The 25055-nt window shown below is 41.2% G+C and overlaps 1 protein-coding gene and 1 non-coding gene across 10 annotated transcripts in view; both read right to left on the bottom strand.

The window, feature by feature from the left end:
• Positions 1 to 25055, bottom strand: part of PLPPR1 (phospholipid phosphatase related 1) — a 335427-nt gene that overhangs the window by 62076 nt on the left and 248296 nt on the right. For 5 of the 9 annotated variants that reach the window (XM_051856156.3, XM_089301257.1, XM_051856161.3 and 2 more), the window contains exon 3: positions 1842 to 2030. In XM_051856156.3, the coding sequence (XP_051712116.1) occupies positions 1842 to 2030 (189 nt within the window). The remainder of the gene's footprint in view (positions 1 to 1841; positions 2031 to 25055) is intronic. The other 4 variants (XM_051856164.3, XM_089301280.1, XM_089301291.1 and 1 more) reach the window with 1 other exon arrangement.
• Positions 3669 to 3773, bottom strand: LOC127485123 (U6 spliceosomal RNA). The gene has a single exon (XR_007912305.3). It is a non-coding gene; the product is annotated as a U6 spliceosomal RNA (small nuclear RNA).

Here is a 25055-nt window from a genome sequence, read left to right as displayed (position 1 = left end):
TAAAAAGTTCATGGAAAATGTACATTATCTACAAACCTGCTAAAGCCCCCTCATATTTCTGCTTATATATTCTTTTATATATATTTTCCCTCCTGACTAGTAGGGAAAATTTTAAAAAAGAAAACAGTATATATTTTGCTTTTCAAAGAATTATACTGTCTTCTGGTTCTAATTTTCTGCTCATATTTTTTCTCAGATTGGTTTTACATGGGAACAAAAATCTCTGTAATCACAAAAAGTAATTAGAGGAAAACCTAGGCAGGGATAAATGGTATTTCCTTGGTCGAGGAAGATGGGTCAGTAGTCAACAGGTCACTCTGAGAAGCACATCTGAATATGTAGGAAAAGGATGGGCCAAGGAGATGGGGACAAACTAGGATCCATTCCCAGCCGAAGTCCTTTGTTTCCAGGTAGAACCAGCATCAAACCAAGAGGTCAGATTGGGTTCTATCTGGAAGAGTTTCCTTCTGAGGCACATGGAAGGACATCTTCTATGCTTCTTTATTCCCACTGTGGTGAGAAGGGGAAAGGGGGTAAGGGGTTAACCTTCTTCTGGCACGAGGGCACACCTCCCATTTCTCTAGAACCGTGCAGAAGTCTTCCGGGGCTTCGCAGTGGGATTTCCTCTGCTGATGAAGAGGGCTGCTCATTGATCCCAGCGAGTGAAACAATGGTTTCCAGCTTTGTTCCTCCGTTTCCCTCATTTTGTCTGCAAGGGGTCAGTCCAGTGATTCGCCATGCTATCTCACGTGGCAGCCTTTCAGTGCTAACCTTAGTTCTCCCAGCATAGTCTTACCATTAAAGGTGGGGGGGGGGGAGTGCTGTGCTGAGCCTGGGATCAACGGTTTAAATGAATTTAAAGTATTATGACTTACTATCATTCATACAATTTCTCTTCAAAATTCTATTACGTTTCTCAACTTAAGAGAAGTGAAACAGTGGCATAGAAAATAGCATTTGAACTGAAAGTCTAAACACTCGGTCTATTCCCCAGCATGTCAGGCAGTACTTTTAGTATGGCCACAAATTAGAGTGGAGGGCAGGCAGGGGAGGAGGCATATAGTAGAAGAGAAAGGAGGGAATGGTATCTGGGATTACATCTGAACTAATCTGACCTTTATCACCTTTGGACACAGAGAAGTTTATCATAAAATTCCTAGTTAAAAAACACAAAATGTCTAAACATTAGATCACTTGACCAGCAAACACAGGTGTGTAAATTTTATAGTCTTAAAACAGCCTCCCTAGATGACTGGCTTTTTTTTTTTTTTTTTTTTTTTTTTTTTTTTTTTTTTGCCTCCTGAGAGATGGAATGAATGATGGTAAAGTTGCAATTGAATTGAATGTGAGGTAACCTCAACAGAGCCAGCAGACCCTAGGTCAAGGGATTTCTCCTAGCCTGACCTCACTGGAGGTTCAGTCAGGGCAGTGTGCGATCCAGCTGGGGGCTTCTGCTCCACTCTGCGCTGTCTTAAGGTCAATGCCAGCACTTTCATGCAGGATCTGTTCTGAACATACACAAAAACCACGGCACATTTGTTCAAGAGTACAGATGCTGTTTCTAATGTGTTATTCAATCATGCCTGTTGATGTATGACATTCATTGAGGCTTAAAAAGAAAATGTATTAATTCAGACATCCAAAGCAAAGGCCACCTATAAAGGACAAGACCCACTGTAAGTGAGGTTTCATGCCGAGCTCTGCTTTGTTTTGGCTGAAACAGGATATCGCTGATAAGGCTGCTGGTGAATGCTTAGGACAGGAGGGAAGAGGAGAAAAAGCAGACAGGAGATATTCGTTGGTAGCAGACGATAAAGAAGGAAATCTGTTTCTGTACTTACAATAGCAGTTGGAGTGGCGGCCAGCACGCAATAGAGCACCAGAGGGGTGATGAAGCTTTCTTCCTCTGTCCCGGGATAAGGCTTCATTAAGTCTCCGTCCTGACAGAAGAATCCTTGGATATGCACCTGAAAAGTGTCAGTGCATTCGAAGTAGTAGGCAAGCAGCACTGTCCCAGCCATGATGACAAGCTGAAAATACAGCATGGCCACACAGAGACATTAGCAGGGCTTCGGGGCAGCACTTGCCCCTCAGAGCACACTCCCTCCATCACCCAGCAGCTCTCCTAGCGCTGACATTAGCGAGTGCATGCGCGCCTGGCTCAGTACGCTCCGGAGCAGTGTGCCTGCCTGCCAACATCTGTTACCGAAACCTTCCAGCAAATAATGAGCAGCTTCCATATGAAAGGCAGAGCACAGACTTGTAGACACTTCAGCTTCTGCAGCTACCCTCCCGGAGGAGCATGGGAACCAAGGCCAAAGGGCAGCGGCAGAAGAGTTGGCAAGACAGAGGTGTGAGATCGGATCTTGAAAATCTCATGAAATGTTACAGGAAGACTTACGGTAGATGATGTTAAAGGTGAATGAACAAATGAATGAACAAGAAAACTAAAGCCTTAGAAGGGTTAAGAGAAAAGTTCGGAACCACACCCTGAATTCCTGGCAGCTATTCTGCAACAGCAGTCATCGCTTTTGCAGGTGGAAAGCATTTTAGAAAAGGGTAAATCAAAAATTTTGCTGATAATTGCATATTATAAGATTTAGACATAAAAAGAGACAAAATAATCCTTTCAGTTTAGACTCTGAAGTTTTTTTAATAGTTATAATAGAGTTGAGGAGATATGGAAATACAACATTGTTTTCTTATTCATATTTGGGAAATCTGAAAATGCCAGATAAGCTAGCGATAAAGGCAGATAGAAAACCAGGTCTTCATGGGAATACACGCAGCAAGAAATCCAGAAGTTCTTCCAATCCAAAGCCTTTACTCCATGGACGAGGAGACTGAGGCCCAGAAAATGGACTGGACCACCATGGACGATACAGCGAGTAAACCAAACATGTGCTTACATTTGTAAAACAGACTAAATTGTAGAGAATATATTTTCTAATGCTGATTTGTTTATAAGTACCAAAGTCGTCATGGGAGAAAAACCTGCATTTGGAAAGATATCTTAATCTAAGTATGACTCAAAATATTGTTATTTAGAAGTTCAATGAGGGCAGGGAGGGGAAAACCACAGTATTTTCAGGGCTTAGAAAATCTTAACATTTTATTCCAGTCCAGGAATGACTAACCCAAGGTGACACAGCTGGTTAGTGTTAGGACTGGAAACCCATATTTCCTGATCTGCAGGACAAAACCAAAAAATCATCTGGAAAAGAAGATCAAAGCTGCATCGCACTCAAAAGGCAGGAGAGAAGTGAGGGAGGCGAGGTAGCTCAAAGGCAGCACACAGAGGTGCTGCTTGGACTTCTTACCCATTTTCTTAGCCTTTATTTTCCCCTAACACTGAGGCACAGCCTCACACCCTGCCCAAATACCCGTTCTAGAACCAGCCTCTGCTTGCAGAATAACACCTGTGTAATTCCTCTCCACTATAGGAGGAAGCACCATTTTCATCTGGATTCACACTCTTTTGATGCCTGCCTTTTTTGACTCAGAAATCCTTCAAGTTTCCTGGTTGTAATGTGTCTAACTACCCTATGTAAAAGTCTTCAGCCTTAAAGGTCTTTGCTGTATCCGTTATCACCTTCCCCTTCATTATAGGTTGGTCACAGATCATCTTCTCTATTACTATCCCTTGTCCCAGAACTGTTTCTGGCAACATAAGGACAAAATTCTTCTAGTATCTGGCATTTCTTGACCAAAGGCCATGCTGATCTTCTCTGGATCGTTCCAATTTTAGTAGATATCTGGCATTTCTATCCAGTGGACCACAGTGACTCTATCATGAATTTCTCACCATCCACTTATCTTTAGACGCTCTCATTTTTCCAGGCCTGAAATTGCTCATTGGTACTGCATATAAGTCACTGTGTAATCCATTTCTTGTTAGTATAATGAAACATCTGAGGTGGGCTACTTTAAAAGGAAGAGTTTTATTTTGACTCATGCTTCTGGAAGTGCCAGGTCTAAGGTTATGTTGGTCTCCTCTCCTTCTGCTTATAAACCCACCAGGATTACTGCACTGACCTTACCTAATCCTAATGTCTTCCCAGAGGCCACAGCTCCAAACATTATAGCTAAATTAAGTCACCACCCTTTTATTTAATAACAATGGGGAGTAAATTTTAAAACGTGAAGCCTGGGAGGCTCACGCCACTCACCAGTGTTCATGCCCCCTATCCCTGCTATTTCAAGTATTTTGTTTATTTATTTATTGTCCTCCTAACAATAAGGAGAAACTTTATAGGAGTATATTTCCTATATGACAAAGACAGGGGCTCCAGTATTGCCCTTGCTAAAGATGGTTTTGGCTATAGACAGTTTTTAAAAAAAACTCCTTGGCTTTGACTTTTAAATAAATTTTTAAAAAAATCTTTATAAAGTCACAGAGAGATCTATCTGCTGTTTCACTCTCCAAATGGCCACAATGGCCAGGGCAGGGCTAGGCTGAAGCCAGGAACTTCTTTCAGGTTTTCCACATGGGTAGCAGGGGCCCAAACACTTGGACCAACTTCTGCTGCTTTTCCCAAGCCATTAGCAGGGAGCTAAATCAGAAACGGAGCAGCCAGAACACACACTGGTGCCCACACAGAATGCCAGCATTACAGTCAGTGGCTTTACCCACTATGCCAGAATACTGGCCCCGAAGCCCTCAAGCTTTTATTTCCTTTCCTGACTAGTCAACTGAGTTGACCTGGTGGGAAGGGATCTAACAAGCTGATTAGAATATTCTAGAAATAAAATCACACTAGGATTCTGTCTGCTTCTGGAGCTGTCTCTGTCTCCTGCATAAAGCTAACCTGGCATTTTGTGCATCTCATCCCTGTGGCTGGAAACCTCCCTCTCCAGTTCTTAGGCGATACCTTTATGGGAATTTTTGGGACAAAAGGCAACAAAAAACAAAAATGGCATATAGCTTCCTCAAGAGAAAAAAAAGTATTGAATTTTACTGAGTGCCTTTGTGCTACTACTTCCCTTCAAAAAAGCGTAAGGTGAAGGTGGAATAAACGAAATAAAAAACATAGATGCAGGAAAAGAATCAGTATGTTAACATCAAATATATAAACAATGAAAGGCACTGTCTGTGAAATCTATAGAATAAATCTTGAATTGCTGCTTGATTGATTTAATTCTGGGAGCATCATTAAGAGAACTGAATGAATCAATCACTTGCAGGACATAAGGGAAAGTACAGAGAACCTTGGAGCCCTAAAGAGTGGCAGAGGTAGGTGGAAGCTTCAGCAGCTTACACGAGAAAACTGACCCACCAGTACAAATCAACTTGCCTTGGCTTTTCCCCTGGTATTTTCAAGCAATGCTCAACATTTTTTGGAATGTCATATACCCCACCCTCCCCAAAAATAGAACAATTCAGATCTTGATTTCTAGTTTTCTGTAGAACATTCTCTTGTCACCATCTATTTTAAAAAGTTGTTGTATCTGCAGCACAGAAACAACCCAGATTGATTGTTTCCATGTGCAGGGAGATCTGCCTCACTGCGCTGATGATACCACACAATTAGCGACAGCGTATGCTCTCTTGCCTCCCTGTTCTGAGCCATGATTCATCACTGTCTAGGTTTGTGTCACTGGTGCCAGCTGGCAGTCTGGTCATCTCTGTTGCTTTCCACAGCCCCATTTAGAGATGCATGGAGGGAGGCCATCATGTTGATGTCACATGAGCAGATGGTGAGACTGTGCCAGGCCCAAGGACGGGTGGGAGGGTTGGAGATGTCAGTGTGAAAGAAGCAATTAAGGCTGCGGGAGGATAACAAGGTGTAAGGAGCTTGCACCCCAGGGATTTTCCTCAGCTGTCACTTCAAGAACGAAAACCTAATACAGAAAATGCATCAAGCACTGATTATTCCGAAGAATCCAGATGCCAGCAAACTCTACAATCCAGCCTCTCATGGCCGAGACTGCTGTGTTTCTGCCCAGGCCCTCTGCTGATTTGAGAGAAGGGGCAGAGGAAACAAGATTTTATTGCAGGCTGTAGCATGTGGAACAACTGTGGACCAATAATGTGTATAAGCTGATAGGTGCTGGGGGAAGAGGGCCCTGGGCAATAGTGGAATGACATGTGTGTCTCCAGCAGAATCGGGGTAGAGACACAAGGAAGGGATGAGAGGACTGATACACTAATGTAATGGGCATATTTCAAAGTAGGTAACCACCCGTCTCAGTTTGCCTGCAACAGGGCTTATCTCGAACACCCTTCCTGAAGCAGTGAATGTTTCCTCCTCAAAGAAGTTTCTCCTTCCAGTTTGGCCATAAGATATCCATGCTAATTAGTCAATCAGTAACTTTTCTTGGAGTTACCTCTGAGCTCAGTCTCAAACAAAGAAGTACTGTGAAGGTGAGGAATTCTCAGACACACCCTCCAACCTAAGTAATTTGTGATCCAATAAGGAGTGGTCACCAACACAGGAAGAGATGGTAATCTAGAGGAAGGTATCAGTTGATCCCAAGTGGGATGCATGCTGCATATGTCTGTTGAACGGATAGTGACGGGGAGAACAGTGTACCAAGGGGTGGAGAGGGCAGCGTGGTATCTCTAGAACATGGTCTCGTCCCAGCCCCATGGATATGCTTAATTCTGTGGAGTGAGGGGATAAGGAAACTCAGAGCACAAAGAGTACTGTATCAAAGATTGACAGGACTGTGATGCAAAAACAGTGTCTGGGTGAGGACTCCAGGGAATAGAACATCTTAAGGAGTTGCATGTTTTTCAGTATTGAGAAAGAACCGCCCCCCCGCCCCTCCCGCCCCAAGTGCCAGTGGCTGCCCAGGAGTCTTGGGCTCGGAAATGCCGAAGTAGCACTGATGGAAGTGTGGAAACCAGTTTTGTAGATTGGAAGGGAAATACATCAGAAAATTGATAATAAGCCCTGTGAGACCTCACTGGGGACCCTGAAAGATGAAAAGGAACTGAGACTGGAGGTTCTCCATAAACGACAAAGACAAGAAGAAGGGGAAGAGGAGACGAGAGTAATGGTGTTCTTTTTTTTTTTTTTTTGACAGGCAGAGTGGACAGTGAGAGAGAGAGACAGAGAGAAAGGTCTTCCTTTTGCCGTTGGTTCACCCTCCCGTGGCCACCGCGACCAGCACACTGCGCTGATCCGAAGGCAGGAGCCAGATGCTTCTCCTGGTCTCCCATGGGGTGCAGGGCCCAAGCACTTGGGCCATCCTCCACTGCACTCCTGGGACACAGCAGACAGCTGGCCTGGAAGAGGGGCAACCGGGACTAGAACCCGGTGCGCCAGCGCTGCAAGGTGGAGGATTAGCCTATTGAGCCACGGTGCTGGCCGAGTAATGGTGTTCTATACATAGATCCCAGAGGTTCTTCTAAATATTTTACATAAATTAACTATCTTGTTTGATAATATATTTCCATTTTAAAGATGAGGAAAGAGGCACAGAGAGATTATACGAATTGAATAAGGTCACAGAGCTCACAGGGGTGAATCTAGGATAATTACTGTAAATATATTTCATATTTGGAAAATCAGATTACAAATATAAATCAGGATATTAATGATAGATTATATACTACATAATTGGATACTTTATTTAAATGTGTCCATTTCCTCATTTTTATGAAGGTTAATAACCTAAATAAAGATTCCATGGGATTTGTTTATGCATTCTTATTTTGTACCCCAAAAGAATGGTATCCACTTTTACCAAATAAAATAATATAGCTTCTGTAAGGATCTGGAACAGAAAAGTAAATAAGAAAGATGATGTAAAAGAGACAAGAATTGTACCCCTGAGTGTAAATTGTCTAACAGTCAATGCAATAAGGAAATTCTGGTCAGTTATATATCTTACAGTATCCATAAGATTAAAAAAACATTGGGTAAAGATAAATACAGTATTTCTGAAACAGTGACCAGACAGAAGTTCCTTCTTTGGGTTCTCATAAAGGGTGTGATAGTAAAGAATGATCCAGTTGTTGTGTATCATGGTGCTATTCTGTATATGAGATCTCATATCAACTCAATAGAGGCTTAATATAAGTGGAATTCACAAAAAAGAATACTGTGGTATAGGGTAGAGGGCGTGGGGATTATGATTCAGTGTAGGTTGAACTTGAGATGATGATTAGTGGTGAAATGGTAGACTGACTACCTTAAGTGGGAAACCAGTTCTGCTGCTGTAGTTGGAGTGTGTCTCCTAGGGGTCACGTACTAGAATCTTGATCCCCTTGTGGCAGAATTGCAGTGTGGCACTGTAGAAAATGATTCAGTCATTGGAGGCACCACATTAAGAAGTATTTATGTAGTTCTCATGGGACCTGGCTAATTCTGATGTGAGAGTTTTTAATAAAAAGAGATAACTTGGACTTTATCTCATCATAGGATCTTTCTCTCTTGCATGCACTTTTGCCATAATGCTATATGACCAAAAAGCACTTATCAGAGTAAGGCAGGTGCTAGCACCATGCTCTTGGACCTTCAAAACTTGAACTAAATAAATCTCTTCGAGGAGTTATGGCCATTTAGGGAATGAAGATGAATGGAACATCTCCCTTTTCTACTCCCCCTCTCTGCCTTCCAAATAATTTTTTTTTAATTGTAATCCTTAGATGTCTGACTGGTGAGTAAGAAAATGCTATGACCTGAACTGCAGAAGGATATAAGAAAAACAAAGAAAGCACATTTCCAGGGACTTATAGAGCAGAACAGAGACTCTATGGGAAAGTGAGGGAAGAGGACAAACATGATGCTATAATGGTCATGTGGTACAACCAATTTCGTGCTGAGTGTCACCAAGTCTAGGTAGGAAGAAGTTACAAAAACTCCCACAGTTGCAATATGAAGGCTCTGCTCTCCACATGACAAGTTTCCCTGACTCTGGCTGCTTCTGTTAGCAGAGGGAGAGAGATCACCTAAGTGACTCTACACAGCCAACTGACTTTGGCACTCTGAAGGGGTGGGGAGGGAGGACGAAAGTGCCTCAGACCCCAGGCTGGAGTTAGTCCGTGGGAGATTGTGGAAGTCTCCCTCAGCTAAGGCTGCCAGTGGTGATGCAAAAGAATACAGACAGACAGCTAAAGATGAAATGAATGAAAAATTCACTAAGATGATAGAAATATTTAAGAAGCACCAAATAGAAATGTTGGAGGTGAAAACCTCAATCAGTGAAATAAAAATATCATTGAGGGCCTCAACAGAATAGACCAAGTGGAAGAAAGAATTTCTAGATGACAGGAGTTTTTGAAATAAGTCTGACTAAATAGAAAAGAATTTAAAAGAATGAGAAAGTCTATGTGAAATATGGGATACCATTACATGATCAAATACTCACATTATAGGGAGCCCTGAAGGAGAAAAGAATGAAAAAGGCTTTGAGAACCTACTAAGTGATACGATAGTTGAAGATTTCCCAGATCTTTAGACATGGACATCCAGCTACAGAAACCCCAAAAGACCCTAACAGACTTAACTTTTGATAATTTGACTACGATATGAGTAAAGGACAAAGAGATAATCCTAAAGTCAGAGAAAAGCATCAAGTTACATATAAAGGAAAACCAATCAGACCCCACTATATGCTTTCCACATGATTTCACTTCACAATAAAGATACATAAAGGCTGAAAGTGAAGGGTTGGAAAAAGATATACCAGGCAAACAGAAACCAAAAATGAGGAGAAGCTATACTTATATCAAATAGAACAGTCTTAAAACTATAAAGAGAGACAAAAAGATCAATTCAGTAAGAAGATATAACAATCAAAGATGTATAAATACCCAACACAAGAGCACACAGACATATACAGCAAATACTATTAGGCCTAAAGGGAGAGATAAGCCCTAATACAATAACAGTGGGTGACTTCAGTGTTCCACTGTCACCCACAGGCAGTCATCCAGAAAGAAAATCAACAAAGGTATATTTGAATCATTCTAGAGAGCAAATCGACCTAACAGACATTTACACCATACTTTACTCAATAGCCACAGAATAAACATTCTTTTCATTAGCATATAGAACATTTTCTAGCATAGAAAGGCCATGAATCAAGTCTTAATAAATTTAAAAAGATTGAAATAATACCATGTTTCTTCTCAAACCACAAAGGAATAAAACTAGAAATCAAAGGAATAGGACATAAAAGCAAGATGACTAGAACAACAGGCTTCACTGAAGAAATAATCTTTCTTGAAATAAATGAAAATGAAAACACAACATATCATGGGATACAGAAAAACAATACAAAGAAGGAAGTTTATAACGTTAAAATGTCTCAAATGATCTCATGATGCATCTCAATGACTTAACAAGAACAAACCAAATATAACATTAGCAGGATATGAAAAATGATGAAATTGAAACAAAAAAATGAAATATAAAGACAGCAAAAAGCTGGCTATTTTTTTTGAGAAAATATATAAACAATTACAAAAAGCTTCAAAGTTAGGGATTAAAAAGGAGACATTAGAACTGAAACTACTGAAATACAAAGGATCATGAGAAACTTAGGACAAACTGTATGCTAACAAATAAGAAAACCTTGAAGAAATGGATAGATTCTTGGATATATACAATCTCTTGATATTAAATCAAGAACATACAGAAAATCTAAACAGACCCATAATAAGCAACAATACTAAAGCAGTGGAGGTGATATTGTGGCGTATCAGGTAAAGCTGCTGCTGTGGCACTTGCATCACACATGAGAACTGGTTGTAGTCCCTGCTGCTCCACTTCCAATCCAGCTCCCTGCTAATGTGCCTGGGAAAACAGCAGAGGATGGCCCATAGTACTTGGGCCCTTGCATCCATGTGGAAACCCAGAAGAAGTTCCTGGCTCCTAGCTTCAGCCTGACCTAGCCCTGGCCATTACAGCCATTTGTGAAGTGAACCAGCAGATGGAAGATCGCTCTGTCTCTCCTCCTCTCTTTGTAACTCTGCAATTCAAACAGTGCTGGCCTCTTACTATCTATGACTGGAGTGGCAGTAGACTTTGAAGTCTTTTTTTTCATTTTCCTTTCTTCGCTATTTAACATTACTTTCACCTACCTATGACTGTCTTTTCCCTGACCTCTCTAATTTTTTCTCTTCCTCAGCCTGGTCTGTAAACAGTGGTGCTGTCTCACAATTTATCCTTAACACCTTCTCATTTTACTCCTCTGCTCTCTTCTTGGGAGATTTCATCTCTTTCTGTGGCTTCCATTCTTATACTGATTTTGTTGACTTTCAGGTCACCATTCTTGGTTCCATGTTGTCTCCTGACCACAAATCTAATGTTCCACAGATACTCCAAGTGTCCCAGGTCTATACTGGAATTCAGCATTTTTCCTTCCCCAAACTTTCATTTTCCCTTGAGATTTCCTAGCCTGGTAAATCCAACCAACATCCTCTAAGTCATGCAAGCTAGAAATCTCAACATTGTTAGATTCTTCTAATTTTCTCAGTCTAACTCTTGCCCTGTCAGGTCAATTGCCACATACTATTTTCATGCCTCCTCACATTTCATTTTTTAAAAAGATCTATTTACTTTATTTGAAAAGGGGAGAGGAAGGGAGGAAGGGAGGAAGGGAGGGAGGGAGAGAGAGAGAGGGAGAGAGAGGGAGAGAGAGGGAGAGAGAGGGAGAGAGAGAGAGAGAGAGAGAGAGAGAGAATGGAAAATCTGCCATCCATTGGTTTGTTCCCTAAATGGCTGCAATAGGTAGGGTTGGGCCAGGATGAAGCCAGGAGCTAGGAGCTTCTTCCAGGTCTCCCTCATGGGTGCAGGGTCCCAAGCACTTATGCCATCTTCCACTGCTTTCCCACTCCATTAACAGGGAGCTGGATCAGAAATGGAGCAGCCAGGAATTGAACTGATGCCCACACGGTGCTGCAGGCTATGGCTTACCCCACTGCATCACAGTACCCGCCCCTTATTTCATTTTTTATACCAATTGCCACTCCCTTATTCAGGACTCCATCTGTCACCTAGACTGTTAAAATCCTGTCCCACCTGCTTTCCTGGCCTCCAGGACCTCAGCCTCTCCATGTCATCATTGAGCGAACTCTGTTGTTAAAGTCATAGTTCTGATTCTATCTCTAAGTTCCTCCAAAATTTTCAGTGATTGCTTTCTGTGAACTAAATGTTTGTGTTTGCTCTAAATTTATGTGCAGCTGCCTTAATCATCAATGTGATGGTATTTGGAGCTGAAATCCTTAGGAGATAATCAGGGTGAGATTTTCAAGATGAGATTAGTGTCTACAACAATCGCTTTGAAAGGAATCAATCAATTACTCTCTCTCCATCTCCCTCTCCCTCTCCGCCATGAACAGACAGAGCAAGAAGGTAAGCCAGTAAACCCTTATAGCTACTGGATCTGACAGAACCTTGTTCATGGACTCCCCAACCTCTAGAGACATGAGAAATACATGTATGCTGTTTAAGTCACTCAGTCTAGCAGTTTGTTATGGTAGCCTGAGTTAATTCACAGCTATTTCAGGTAAATCAAGCAAATTTCTTTGCATTGAACATACTGACTTTTGTCCTATCTTTTTGGTAATAGAGAGGAGTCTACTTCTAGCAAATACCAACAGGCATTGGTCCTAAATTGGTTGAAAATACACAGATCTACTTTTCTGTCTGAGCTGCCTCTGCCTTCCTACTTTGCAACTCCTTAAAGAATGAGTACAAATAACATATCCTTACCTTTATTTAGCATTTCCTTCCTCCAGAATCATGTTGCTTATTGGTAGATAATATGAAGAACTACTAGGTAGATACTACTACAGGCTACTTCAAGCAAGGGACTTGAACTGCTCTTCTCTGAGAATTGTACACTTTAACTGATGCCAACTTGAATAATGGTAAATACCTGGTCTAAGTTAGGCCAATGAGACTTTTTCTCCAGAATTTGAAGTGAGAATTGTTGACCTATATGTATGAGGTTTTGCCAGCTGAATTCAGGACACATAAACCCAAAAGCCACAGAGCTCTTTTGTGTGCCCATATAAACCTGCAAATGATGTAAAAAACAATGGGGAAATATATGGAGAGAAGAATGAAGTAGACATGCAGTATGAATAGACCAAGGCTGGAGAGAAAATAACTTTGATGACTTTTCAGTTTCTCATTTTCATTTATGGGAGGTCAGCATAAGCTGCGTGGACTTCATAGGATTCACCTTTATCCTTATAAAAATTCCTGACTTCACAGTTAAATTTTTTTCTGTTACTTTAATCCAAAGATCCAGGGCCAAACACCACTTATCCTATACTTAGAGGAGTTAGGATATTTAGGGCTCTGGACTAGGACCAATCCTCTAAATACAAAAGTACTCTTGGTTTGACTCTCCCAGTGCCTGGCGTTTTTGTAAGAATGAGAGCCATCGGGGGAGCTAATGGGTAACAGGACATTTGAATGTTGGTCTTTATGGTAACACCAAAAGCAGCACTCTCTTCCTGGGGAGGAGAGGGAGAAAGGTGAGTGTGGGGAGCAACTCGGACTAGACTAAGTTACTGGAATTAAGACTTATTCTATGCATCTGCTCTCCCACAATATGGCGCTGGGAGAGGAGTAAAAACAACTTTTACACAGCTGCCTCCAGTTCGACCAGTAACCTGCAGGAACTGCTCCTGCTCCTGATTGGAGGAGAGCAGCGTACTCGGCGTGTGGGTAGCAGAGTTGGGATTGGTGGAAGAGGACTATAAAGGAGGAGAGAGACAACATGCACCAGGAACATCTATCTGAAGGAACACCTGAGCAGCCCCCGAGAGAGCCGGCCATCGGTGTGCCGCTCCCCCGCGGAAGTGGGGAAAGTGGCAGGGGGAACCGCCCTTCCACGGAGGTGGAAGGGACGGTAGCCAACCCGGGAAGAACCAGCAGCAAACCCAGGGAGGGCCGATCAGACAAAAGAACAGCGCAGGGTCCTGTGTCGTTCCTCCGCGAAGAGGGGGAGCGACAGGTGAGCATGAGGGAGCAGAGCCTATGATGTTCCCTGGACACTAGTCTAAAACACTGAAAACATCATTGAAAATATCCAAACATCCAAAATATAAATAAGCTCATTCAAAGGACATAAGGTGTGCATCCTTTCTGACAGTTAAGACATACACAGCTGATTTAAGAAGTGAATAAGTGATTCCAAGGAGGCCCAAGTAGGAATAGGGAGATACCTCATTCACCTATGAGGCGAGGCCTTTTCAACTGTTGAAGAGCCAGTTGAAGAAACTACATGCAAAATTTCTAAAGGAAGCATTCTTTTCTTGCCATCTTTAAAATTTCCTTCATTAATAATGGAAAAGTTTTCAATAAAAGAGATGCAGACTTAACCAGCAGGCACAATTACTGTGAGAGCAAAACCTGACATCACCTGTGTTTGCAGTCTTTGTCATCTAACTGGGCACTGGGAAGACAAATGTGACTTTCTGCTTTGAGCACAGCTTTCTAGCCTCCCACATATCATTTTAAGTCTACTGCCTTTGTGGAAGAGAAAAGATTTTTTTATTATTCCTTTTGGACTGTTCATGCTATGATAATATTCACAGTAAAATCCTAGTGCATGATCCTATAAGTCCCAAGTAAAGGTAACTTAAAGACTTAAATTAGTCCATTTAATCTCAAGAAAATGGAATAATGTTTTAAATCCAAAAGAAATTTTTCTAGTCATTATGGATTGGCTGTCATGAGATTAAGCTATATGGTGGTTTCATGCTACATTTGCTTCTGTACTTCTCTTGTTTGGAGGTGGGAGCATGTCATGTGTTTTCCATCACCAGGAATATTTCTTGTGCAGAACACTAGGTATTGAATTATAAGAAGACCCTAAAAGTAGAAGGACTTAGATGAACACTAAAGCTCCTGAGATTGCTCTCAAGACCTCCTGATTATTTCACTGTGTGACACAATGGTTCTCACCTGGGCTCCTACAGTTCCTGTGCATTCCCTACACTGTCCCTGATTTGTTGTGTCTTCCTTTACCAAGTTGTGAGACTTTAAGAGAAAGGGCTCTTCAAATCTGTAACCCTAGTGTGGTCAGGTACTTCATAGTTATTTAAACATATCTTGTGTTTATGCACAGCAACTCTTGTCACTTTTTTTCAAGGAATAGATGAAACTGTGGGGATATATTCTACTGGTTACAACCAAATTATCAGTTAAACATAAACCAGCATGTTCTGAATAGCATCTCCTGAAATGCAAGATGTTAATAAGTGGGAGGCAGGGGAAGAGATGGTGAAATCTTGGGTTAAATGTAATGGATTCTGTTACTAGAATATTCTGAGGACATATTGGTATTGTGGAATTCCTTGAAGTGCATTTTAGTGTGCAGTCTTCTAAACTTATGTGAACATGGAAGGGCTCCTCTCCTTTCTTCTCTCAGTGTACTTATTGACCAACATAAAAGAAGATTCATGAAACTCGCTTTGGGAGATACAAGCACAGTTTGTATCTGGAAGGAAGGGCAGCAAAGGAAAGAAAAGGAATGAAAATATGAGTGGTCAGTTCTACTGGGTAGTGTTGGTTACAACCTACTTACAATTATGACCTAAAACAAGAATTTATATTTTAGCAATCTCTACCAAGATGAATGTATATCTGTTCTTGATCACTGATCTAATGGCCACAACCACGGTTATATAGTGGTAATATTTTGCTTATACCATTTTGAGGATCTCAGATACACGTGATCTCTTACAGCCCATGCCCTCAAACCCCCAAATGAGGTTCTTTGATGCACTGTTATCCATATGTCATGTGAACTGTAGAGAGGAGAATCAAAGAATGAGGCAAACGAAACAGCAGCAATAAGAATACATTTGGCGCTGGGCACCACCCTTGAGATTTCTGTAATTACAACTATTGTTCCCCTTTGGATGTCAGGGTGGCTTATGAGCAGTTCTGGAGTTACCATCAGCACTGCAGTGACAGTTTGCTCATGAAAACCCTCTATTCCCAAAACGACTTGAAACTCCTTGGCCGTATGACTTCTTGCTCAACCCTGACAAGCTCAGCATCACAATTCCCATCAATATCTTAGAGATTTAGGATTATTTCTCCAAGTTTATGTGGGTATTGTTCAATGAAAGTAGAAGTAAGCACCTACACGGTCTTTCAAAAATTAAACTTGATTTTCTATAAATTCTTTTGCAAACCTCATGCATCCTATTTTGAAAATAACAAAGTAGAATAGAATAGTTTCAGAAGAGACAAAATTTGGATGAAATTAAGACATAAGTGGTTCTAAGGAGAATGATGGGAGGGGGGTTTTCTTAGGAAGCATAGGGAGTAGCCCAGCGGATGGAAGATCAATATTCCTGTGTCTCCCTCTCTCTGTAACTCGGCCTTTATTTTATTATTTTTTTTTATTTGACAGACAGTGAGAGAGAGAGAAAGGTCTTCATTCCGTTGGTTCACCCCTGAAATGGTTGCTACAGCTGGAGCTATGCTGATCCGAAGCCAGGAGCCAGGTGCTTTCTTCTGGTCTCCCATGCGGGTGCAGGGGCCCAAGCACTTGGGCCATCCTCCACTGGCTTCCCAGGCCACAGCAGAGAGCTGGACTGGAAGAGGAGCAACCAGGACTAGAACCGGTGGCCATATGGGATGCCGGCACTGCAGGCGGAGGATTAACCAAGTGAGCCATGGCGCCAGCCCCCTAACTCTACCTTTAAATAAATAAATTTTTTTTTTTTTTTTTGACAGGCAGAGTGGACAGTGAGAGAGAGAGACAGATAGAAAGGTCTTCCTTTTGCCATTGGATCACCCTCCAATGGCCGCCGCTGCAGCCGGCGCACCGCGCTGATCCGATGGCAGGAGCCAGGATCCAGGTGCTTTTCCTGGTCTCCCATGGGGTGCAGGGCCCAAGCACCTGGGCCATCCTCCACTGCACTCCCTGGCCATAGCAGAGAGCTGGCCTGGAAGAGGGGCAACCGGGACAGAATCCGGCGCCCCAACCGGGACTAGAACCCGGTGTGCCGGCGCCACAAGGTGGAGGATTAGCCTATTGAGCCACGGCGCCGGCTTTAAATAAATAAATCTTAAAAGAAATGTTGGAAGAAATCATTTTGCTTTGTAAAGACACATCTAAGTATCTGAAAATGTAGCAACAATAAGCACATTCCACAGTATATTGCCGTTATTTGTGTTTTTCTTGCTAGTAAATGGCACACTGCTCAGAAATATACCTTGAATCTCAAGCAGCAAGAATGGGACCTGGGGGTTATTCAATCAATACTGATAAATGAACTTGGAGTGGGGTGCATTGTTTAAATGTAACCCCCCAAAGAAAAAGGCACAAATGAGAAAAGTAAAAAAGAATTATCACCCCCAAATCCAAGCATTCTGCTCAGTAAAATAACTTCAACAAAGTTAACAGAAGTGACAAACTGCAAGTATATTATCTGCCATATTCAAAACACAGACATAATTAACATCTATTTTGTGTGACAAACTCATGTAATCCAATAAGGGAAAGAAAACAAGATAGAAATATGGGCAAAAGTCAAGAATAAGCCCATTACAGAATGGGCAACCCAGTGGTTGCTGCAGCTGGGCTGTACCAGTCTCATGAGAGCTAACTGTTGAGCTACCTGCTAAATAGGTGATATCTTGAAATCAACAAACACCTCTCTTCTTGTTCACAGATGCCTACACCTTCCAAAGCCAGCCACACACTAGGGAAACCCCACTGAGGAACAATCATACACATGAGCTCACTAATAGAGAAATGAAAATCAAAACAATAGTGACATGTCATTTTTATGTTGATAAAATTGGCAAAAAATTATTAAAGTTGAGTATATGGAACATTGATAAAGATGTAGTAAAATGGAACCATCATGCACTGCTAAGAGTTTAAACTGGTATAAACTTTGTAGACGGTAATCTGGCAGTGCATGGGGAAACGAAGTATGTTCATGCCCTGTGGCCCAGTGATCGCCCTGTGGGTAGAGAAGTAAAGTATTCCATAGATCTGTGCGAAGAAGTAACGATGTTTGATATAGTGCCTTTTTTAATGAAAAAGGGAAGAGTTGGAAGTAAGATAAATAAAATAAGGTACTGTGTATGATGGAGTGTTACACAACTGTTTGAATAATAAATATTCCTAAGAAAAACTCAGGAGTCATCAACTGTCAAATACTTCTCTAAATCCTTATTAATATTAATTCAATCCTCACAACTCTGTGGAGTGAATGTTATTAGTTACTCAATAATACAGATCAGGAACATGAAGATCAGAGAGTTTAAGTGATTAGCCCAAGGGCACACAGCTTGTAAATGGAAGAGCCAGCATTTACCCTGCACAGCCCAGTCTAAAATTTTCACTCTCAATCAATATGTTCTACTGCCTAAAGCTTAAAATCACCAAGTGAAAAACAGGAAAGAAGTAAAGATCTATAGTATGATGATATTTAAACTAAAAATGCATATTAAAACACAATATACTTTTCAGGAGATATATATATATGTATATATATACACACACATTTAAGGACATAGAGTAAGTACATTAGAGTCAGGATTATGGAATGAGGAAGACAAATAATCAAATGATTGTGCCACATGCTGGGCAGTAAGATAATTTAACTTGGTAGACCTAAAAACCAAATGCAAATAAAAGTCAATCTACATTCACCATTCTATTGTCTTAAGGGGTTGAATGGGATAGTGAGTTTGATAATCAATATTTGTGCTCACTTCTGCAGCACAAATACTAAAAATTGGAATGATAATAAATCCCTAATGCTGCCTTTCTGAATTTGTGGTTGGAAGTCTGACTTGTTGAAAGAGAAACAGAATGAGTATAAAACAAGGACTACGCTGTATGCTAATGAATTCTTAATCTTCTATACACATAGAAAAATCCCCAAGACATCTGATGGCTGTGACTCTTGTACAAAAGCCCACAACCATGAAGAAGCTGTTGCCCTGTACTGTAATTAAAGATATCAGTAATGAAGGGATATTTTCACAGACCTATACTTTTATTATTTTGAAAGGAGATTTAATTGATTCATATTTAAATATTAAAATGACATCTCATAAAAATATGAGAGTTATTGTTATTTGCAATAGAAATTCTTTTCTCATCATGAGTTTTTGAATTATGGATGCTATATAGAACAAAAGGCACTGAAAAATGATTCTATGACTCCACATTAGAATGAAAACAAAACACTGATTTATTTTGCATGCCATGTGGAGCAAAATGTTGAAGATTCCGACTGAAAAAGGAAACTAAGGAAACGAGGTAGAGTTCCCTATGTTTGCTCTAAAACAGTTTTAAACACAAGCACATACGATACCACTTTAATTTCCTTGCCAGAAAGTTACAGGATTTTTCTTTCTGTAATGCACTGCTAAGTTAGCTGGGAATAAGGCAAATAAGAAAAGAACTGTTTCTTCAAATCAACCAGTTTGCCTTTTGTTCTAATTAACACAATAATTCTCAACATTTCAGAAGAAAGTGGATGTTCTTTTTCCTTTAAAAAGTAGTAGATAAAAATTTTTATTTCCCTTTTGAAATTACTCCATAAGCTGCCTCTGTTTCACCAAACAAATTAAAGATCCTACCTACATAAACACGAATTGGGACCTCACTCAAACTCCTGGCGGCTGTCAGATCACAGGTGCTCTGGCCTGCACCTGCTTCCCTCTGGCTGCATCTAAATGAAGTCAATTATCCTAGAGAAAGCAATCAGGTGAACATCTAGTTTCTGCTAGTTTGACAGGTGTTTTGCGTTATGGGAATAATGTTTCACATTGATGGAAGTGCTCTATACCTATGCTCTCACTGTGCCAGCCACAAGCTACAGGATCTACTGAGCAGTTGAAATGCAGCTAGTGCAACCAAGTAATGGATCTTAATTTTATTTCATTTTAATTTATTTAAATGTAGACAGCCACACATGGCTCATAGTTAGATACTGGATGGCATAGGATGGCCATGCATTATAATAGCAAGGTGTACAATGAACTGAGCAAAAATTCAAAGTTTTTTATCATAAGCTATCCTAAAGCATATAAATTGTAAAATAAACCATCAGGTTTTACTCACTAGAACTGAGCATTTAGCAATTGAGCTCCTGCCACACACATGAGAGGCGTGGATTGTATTCTTAGATCCTGGCTTTGGCCCAGTCCAGTCCTGGCTAATTACATTTGGGGTGTGAAAGGGCACATAGAAGAATACTTTTTTTTTTTTTAACTTTTACTCACTGAAAGTTAATCATTAATATTTATTGTATATTTATTCTTCCAGATTTATTTTCTTCCCAAACATATAAACACATACAACTACAGGTCAGTTTCAAAATATATAAAATAGAATCCCACTATACATGCTGTTGTACAGCTTGCTTCTGTTTTAATACATTGTGACTATCATTCTATGGTGGTGGAGAAAAATATTTACAGGCACATCAGCTAATATGTACCCTTCCTTGCTAACACACTCTCATATCTATCATTTCCAGATAAGGAATCCTGGTCAACACAGACGTGTCCAGGGATAAGATTCACCTTTAGGGTTATTATGTTGTGTGCATCAAGGGCCCTATTTTAGGATTAAGGAAGATAAGCAGGTGGAAACTCAACAGAGGAGAGCCTTGGATGTCAAGTGGAGGAAGTCGAATTTTATTACCTACTCCAGAGAAAAACATCAAAGGATTTTGAGCAGAGAAGTAGCATCATCAGACCTGTCATTGAAGAGGGTGACCCTGACAGTAATCTGTGTGAGCTGGAGCAGAGACCCTGGGTAGACAAATCAGATTTGTTACAAAGGTTTATTTATAGGTCAGTTACCAGGTGCACAAATACTTGTGATACTGCTGTACTATCACATTTCCAAAGCAAGCTCACAGAATCTCTTTTAGCTCTCTTAACTCATGATAAAACAGAAGTAAAATACCATGTTTTGTTATACTTTAGCTTTCAGCTATTATTGTGACACTATAAAATAATTCACTAAACTTTTATTGAGCACCTATTTAGGAAACAGCAGGGAACACAATCAAGTCTGTAGCCATGACAGAGGCTGTAGCTAGAGAAAATTTAGGGGTGAGGGGAAATAGGTTTAATTGCAAACACATGAAATTTGAGACGAGCTGTCATTTGATAATGAGGGGCATCTGGATATGAGTTAGAGAAAGTTTCAGTTACACATACATCTGGGGCCACTGGAGTATGTGATTGTCCAGTTATGGAACACACAAAGAATAAAGGAAAGTCCAGGGGAGGAGACTGAAGAAGGTGATGACAAGAAAAGAGCAGGAGAAAAAGCAACAGTGAGCCATGGATGAGGATCCCCAAAGAAGGGAACAGGTAGTCTCGGATCTTGAATAACTGCACCAAGGAGGTAAAATGAGTGGGATTCACTTTTGGCATGAGTTTTCAAGTTGATTTATTTAAGAAAGCAAGTGGGAAGAGAGTCCAGAAGAAGCAGTAGGGAGTGAGACAACACTGACCCTGTCTCGAGGTCCATTAGCTCAAGAGGTGTGAGAAATAAACACGGGCATTTGGGAGGGCTCTAGGGAAACAATACACTTAAGAACATAGTTGAGAGAAGAGGCAAGGACTGCTCAGACAAGGGATTTCATTGATGACCCACAGGTGAGTTTTGTAATTCATAGGCCAACAGTTCCAGGGTGGTGGATGGTGGGAGACTGGTTCAATAAGAGATGTACATAGTGGGCACAGGAGACCAGAGGGGAGAGAGGACCTGGTATCCTTGTTTTCTAATTGTGGTTGCAACAGAGTGGGGCCAAGGACAGGATAGAAATAGTCCTGATGTTTTTTTTTTTTTTTTTTTTTTTTTTTTTTTTTTTTTTTTTTGACAGGCAGAGTGGACAGTGAGAGATACAGACAGACAGAAAGGTCTTCCTTTTGCCGTTGGTTCACCCTCCAATGGCCGCCGCGGCCGGCGCACCACGCTGATCCGATGGCAGGAGCCAGGTACTTATCCTGGTCTCCCATGGGGTGCATGTTCTTTGAGGCTGATTGGTGGGAATTCATTGAGAAGGAAGAAAGAGCCCTTCTGTGCTGTGAATCAAAGAAATAAGCTTCTGTGTGCTAATGTAGGAAGGTTACCATTAAAATTTTATTTATTTGAAAGTCAAAGGAAAGAGGGGGAGGGAAGGTAAGAGAGAGGAATAGGGAGAGAGAGAGAGAGAGAGAGAGAGAGAGAGAGAGAGACCACTCTCCCATAAATTGATTCACTCCCTAAATGCCCTTGAATAGCTGGAGCTGGACCAGGCCAGAGACAGGAGACTGAAATTCAATCCAATCTCCTACGTGAATGGCAGGAACCCGTTTGAGCTATCACTTTTCCTCTGGATGTGCATTATAAGGAAGCTAGAATTGGAAACGGAGCCAGGACTCAAACCCAGGTGCTCCCACATGGGATATGGATGTCCCAAGGAATGTCTTAATTTTGTGACAAACTCCTGTGACAGAAGGTGATCATTTAAAAAACGTTTTTATGGTGAAATGTTTTCCAAGTTGTGGCAATCTAGCACTGGACAGCATACATTCAACTCCTAACATAAAAAGATAAAACGCCTTGTTGGGTAACCTGTAACGTACCATCTGCAAAAAATCATGTACATGAAGGAAAGCACTCCTCTGCAGCTACTAAGTCTTCCACTATAGCTGTTATTACCCCATCCTAACAAACCTATGACCTTTTTCCATTTGTGTTTTGGCCTGGGAGAGGCCTTCTTCAGATTTTTGTATTTGGAAGGAATGGCCAGTTATTCAGTCAACCACAGAAGCTCAGAGCCAGGAATCATTTGGACAGTTTCACAGAGAGAAGCAGACACTGAACAGATACTATGTTTTTGGTGTTCTGTTCTTTCTAAATTGAAATAAGATAAGAGCAGACATTAAGCTGCTTAGAGATCTGCATTAGAGGAACAATTATTTTAATACACATGATAGGGAAAAGGCTCTCAGAGCCCATAATCTCCAATTTTTATGAAAAACTGTCACTGTGAATATCCATGCTTGACTGGACATTCTGCAAAGTAATAGAAGCCTCTTTTTCTCACTTTTATCCTCCTAGATAAATTTTTTTGTTCCTTTTGAAAATTATTGTTCCACTTTAAAACTTTCTGAATATGGCACAATGCATAATCTGTATCATTTGGTACTAAATACCCTGCTATTATACTAGGGTTCTTATGACTGAGCATGCCCTGTCAATGGAAATTTAGTCAATGAAACGTGAAATTACATTAGAAGACACGTTTACAGCATTTGGTTTAGACCAAGCAATGTTGAGCTGAAAATGTGCAGAGAGTTATATTCTTAGGTAGTTAATAATTGTTCATTACAGGACACTTTTTCATTTTTGACAGTAGTTTCTGCCTTCAACCTCTTGGAATGACCACCAGAGGGTAGAACACTCTGCATGTGAAAGACTAATGGCTCCTTCACTGTCTTGACATCAGACAGAACTGTTCCAACCCCAGTGTACAGAGAGTATCCTAACTAGAGGTCCCCAGGACGGCAAACACAGCACTGTCATTGTCATTTCAGTCTGCTATGCAATAGTTATTCTGTAAGTGCTTAGGAAATAAATGGATGAAAGAGCAGAATATTGCAAGGTCCAGATGCAGGCAGCCAGATGGGTGCCAATACACGAACCACTGCACCTACAGCCCGTGCTCTCTCATGTGCCTCCAGACAAGCATTAACTACAAGGGATTTTCTGTAGACCGTCACGCATGAACCCAACCCCATTACAAACTGAAAGTACCGCTCTCATCAGTATGTCTTTAGACTCCCCTCTTTTCCCCACAATAGCTGTAAAACTCTTCCTTTCAGATGCCAAAGGCCTGAGTGATATAAGCACCTATTTATGTAATCTAGAAGCCTTGGTGGGGGGGGAGTGGGAGTTTCTTTGGGTGGCATCTTCTCTGTTTCTCTCTCATTGTCTCTCATTGGAAAGTCTTCTAGAGGTCATATTTCTGCGTCCAGTTGTCTTCAGTGTTTGGCTGCAGCCAGCATGATGCTGGGCTTCCCTCTTTCCATGAGTTGCTGCCCAAGGTTCCACAGAAGAGCCCTGTTGCTGCTGCAGAAGCTTCCATGGACACCTCTCAATATGGCTACTGTGGTAAGTTAATGGCGGTAAATTAATGCTGATATGACTACAAGCAGAGGTCCTTGTGTGTTTACCCCTGCTCTTGTACCTCCACACTTGTCTTGTTAGACGGATGGGAAAGAACAAAGTCACCCCAGGTGACAGCAATCTCCCCAGTTGTGTGCATCACAAATACCTGTCAATTCTCAGACCTATGAGTGAATCCAACCAAGACCAGGAGGTTTGCCTAGTACATTCTAAGTGGCCAACCCACAACTCATGGACTGCATCAGTGCTCATTACTATAAGTCACTGAATTCTGTAGTAGTTTGTTATGCAGCATTGTGATGGCAATAGACAACTGATACAACTATTGTTGCTATTAAGGATGATATACTTTGATATAGGGAACAGACTTTGGAAGCAGATAGTTTGGGTTCAAATTATGCCTCTGCCACTCACTAACTTTATCCTGGGGAGAATAGCTTTCTGGAAACCTCAATTTCTTCATCTATAAAATGGAGGTAATAGTATATACCATCAGGGAGCTAATGCAAATATTAAACCAGTTAATCATAGCTGAAGAGCTTGGAATAGACTCTGGCATACAGTCATACAGTAACCATAATAGGGGGCCAGTGCTGCAGTGCAGCAGGTAAAGCTGCTGCCTGCAGTGCCAGCATTCCATATGGGTGCTGGTTTGAGTCCGGCTGCTCCACTTCCTATCCAGCTCTCTGCTATAGCCTGGGAAAGTGGTAGAAGATGACAAGTCCTTGGGCCTCTGCACCCACGTGGGAGACCCAGAAGAAGCTCTTGGTTCCTGGCTTCGGATCAGCACAGCTCCGGCCATTGTGGCCATCTGGGGAGTGAACCAGTGGATAGAAGACCTCTCTTTCTCTGTCTGCCTTTCAACTAAATAAATAACCTTTTTAAAAAAGATAACCATTATAAATGTGCTATTATTAGGGCTGGTGCTGTGGCATAGAAGGCTAAGCCTCTGCCTGTGGTGCCAGAAT

Source organism: Oryctolagus cuniculus, chromosome 1, assembly GCF_051225735.1.
Source record: "Oryctolagus cuniculus isolate XC-2025 breed Fujian yellow rabbit chromosome 1, ASM5122573v1, whole genome shotgun sequence".
NCBI classification, from domain to species: domain Eukaryota; kingdom Metazoa; phylum Chordata; class Mammalia; order Lagomorpha; family Leporidae; genus Oryctolagus; species Oryctolagus cuniculus.
This window is presented reverse-complemented; position numbering and strand designations above follow the sequence as displayed.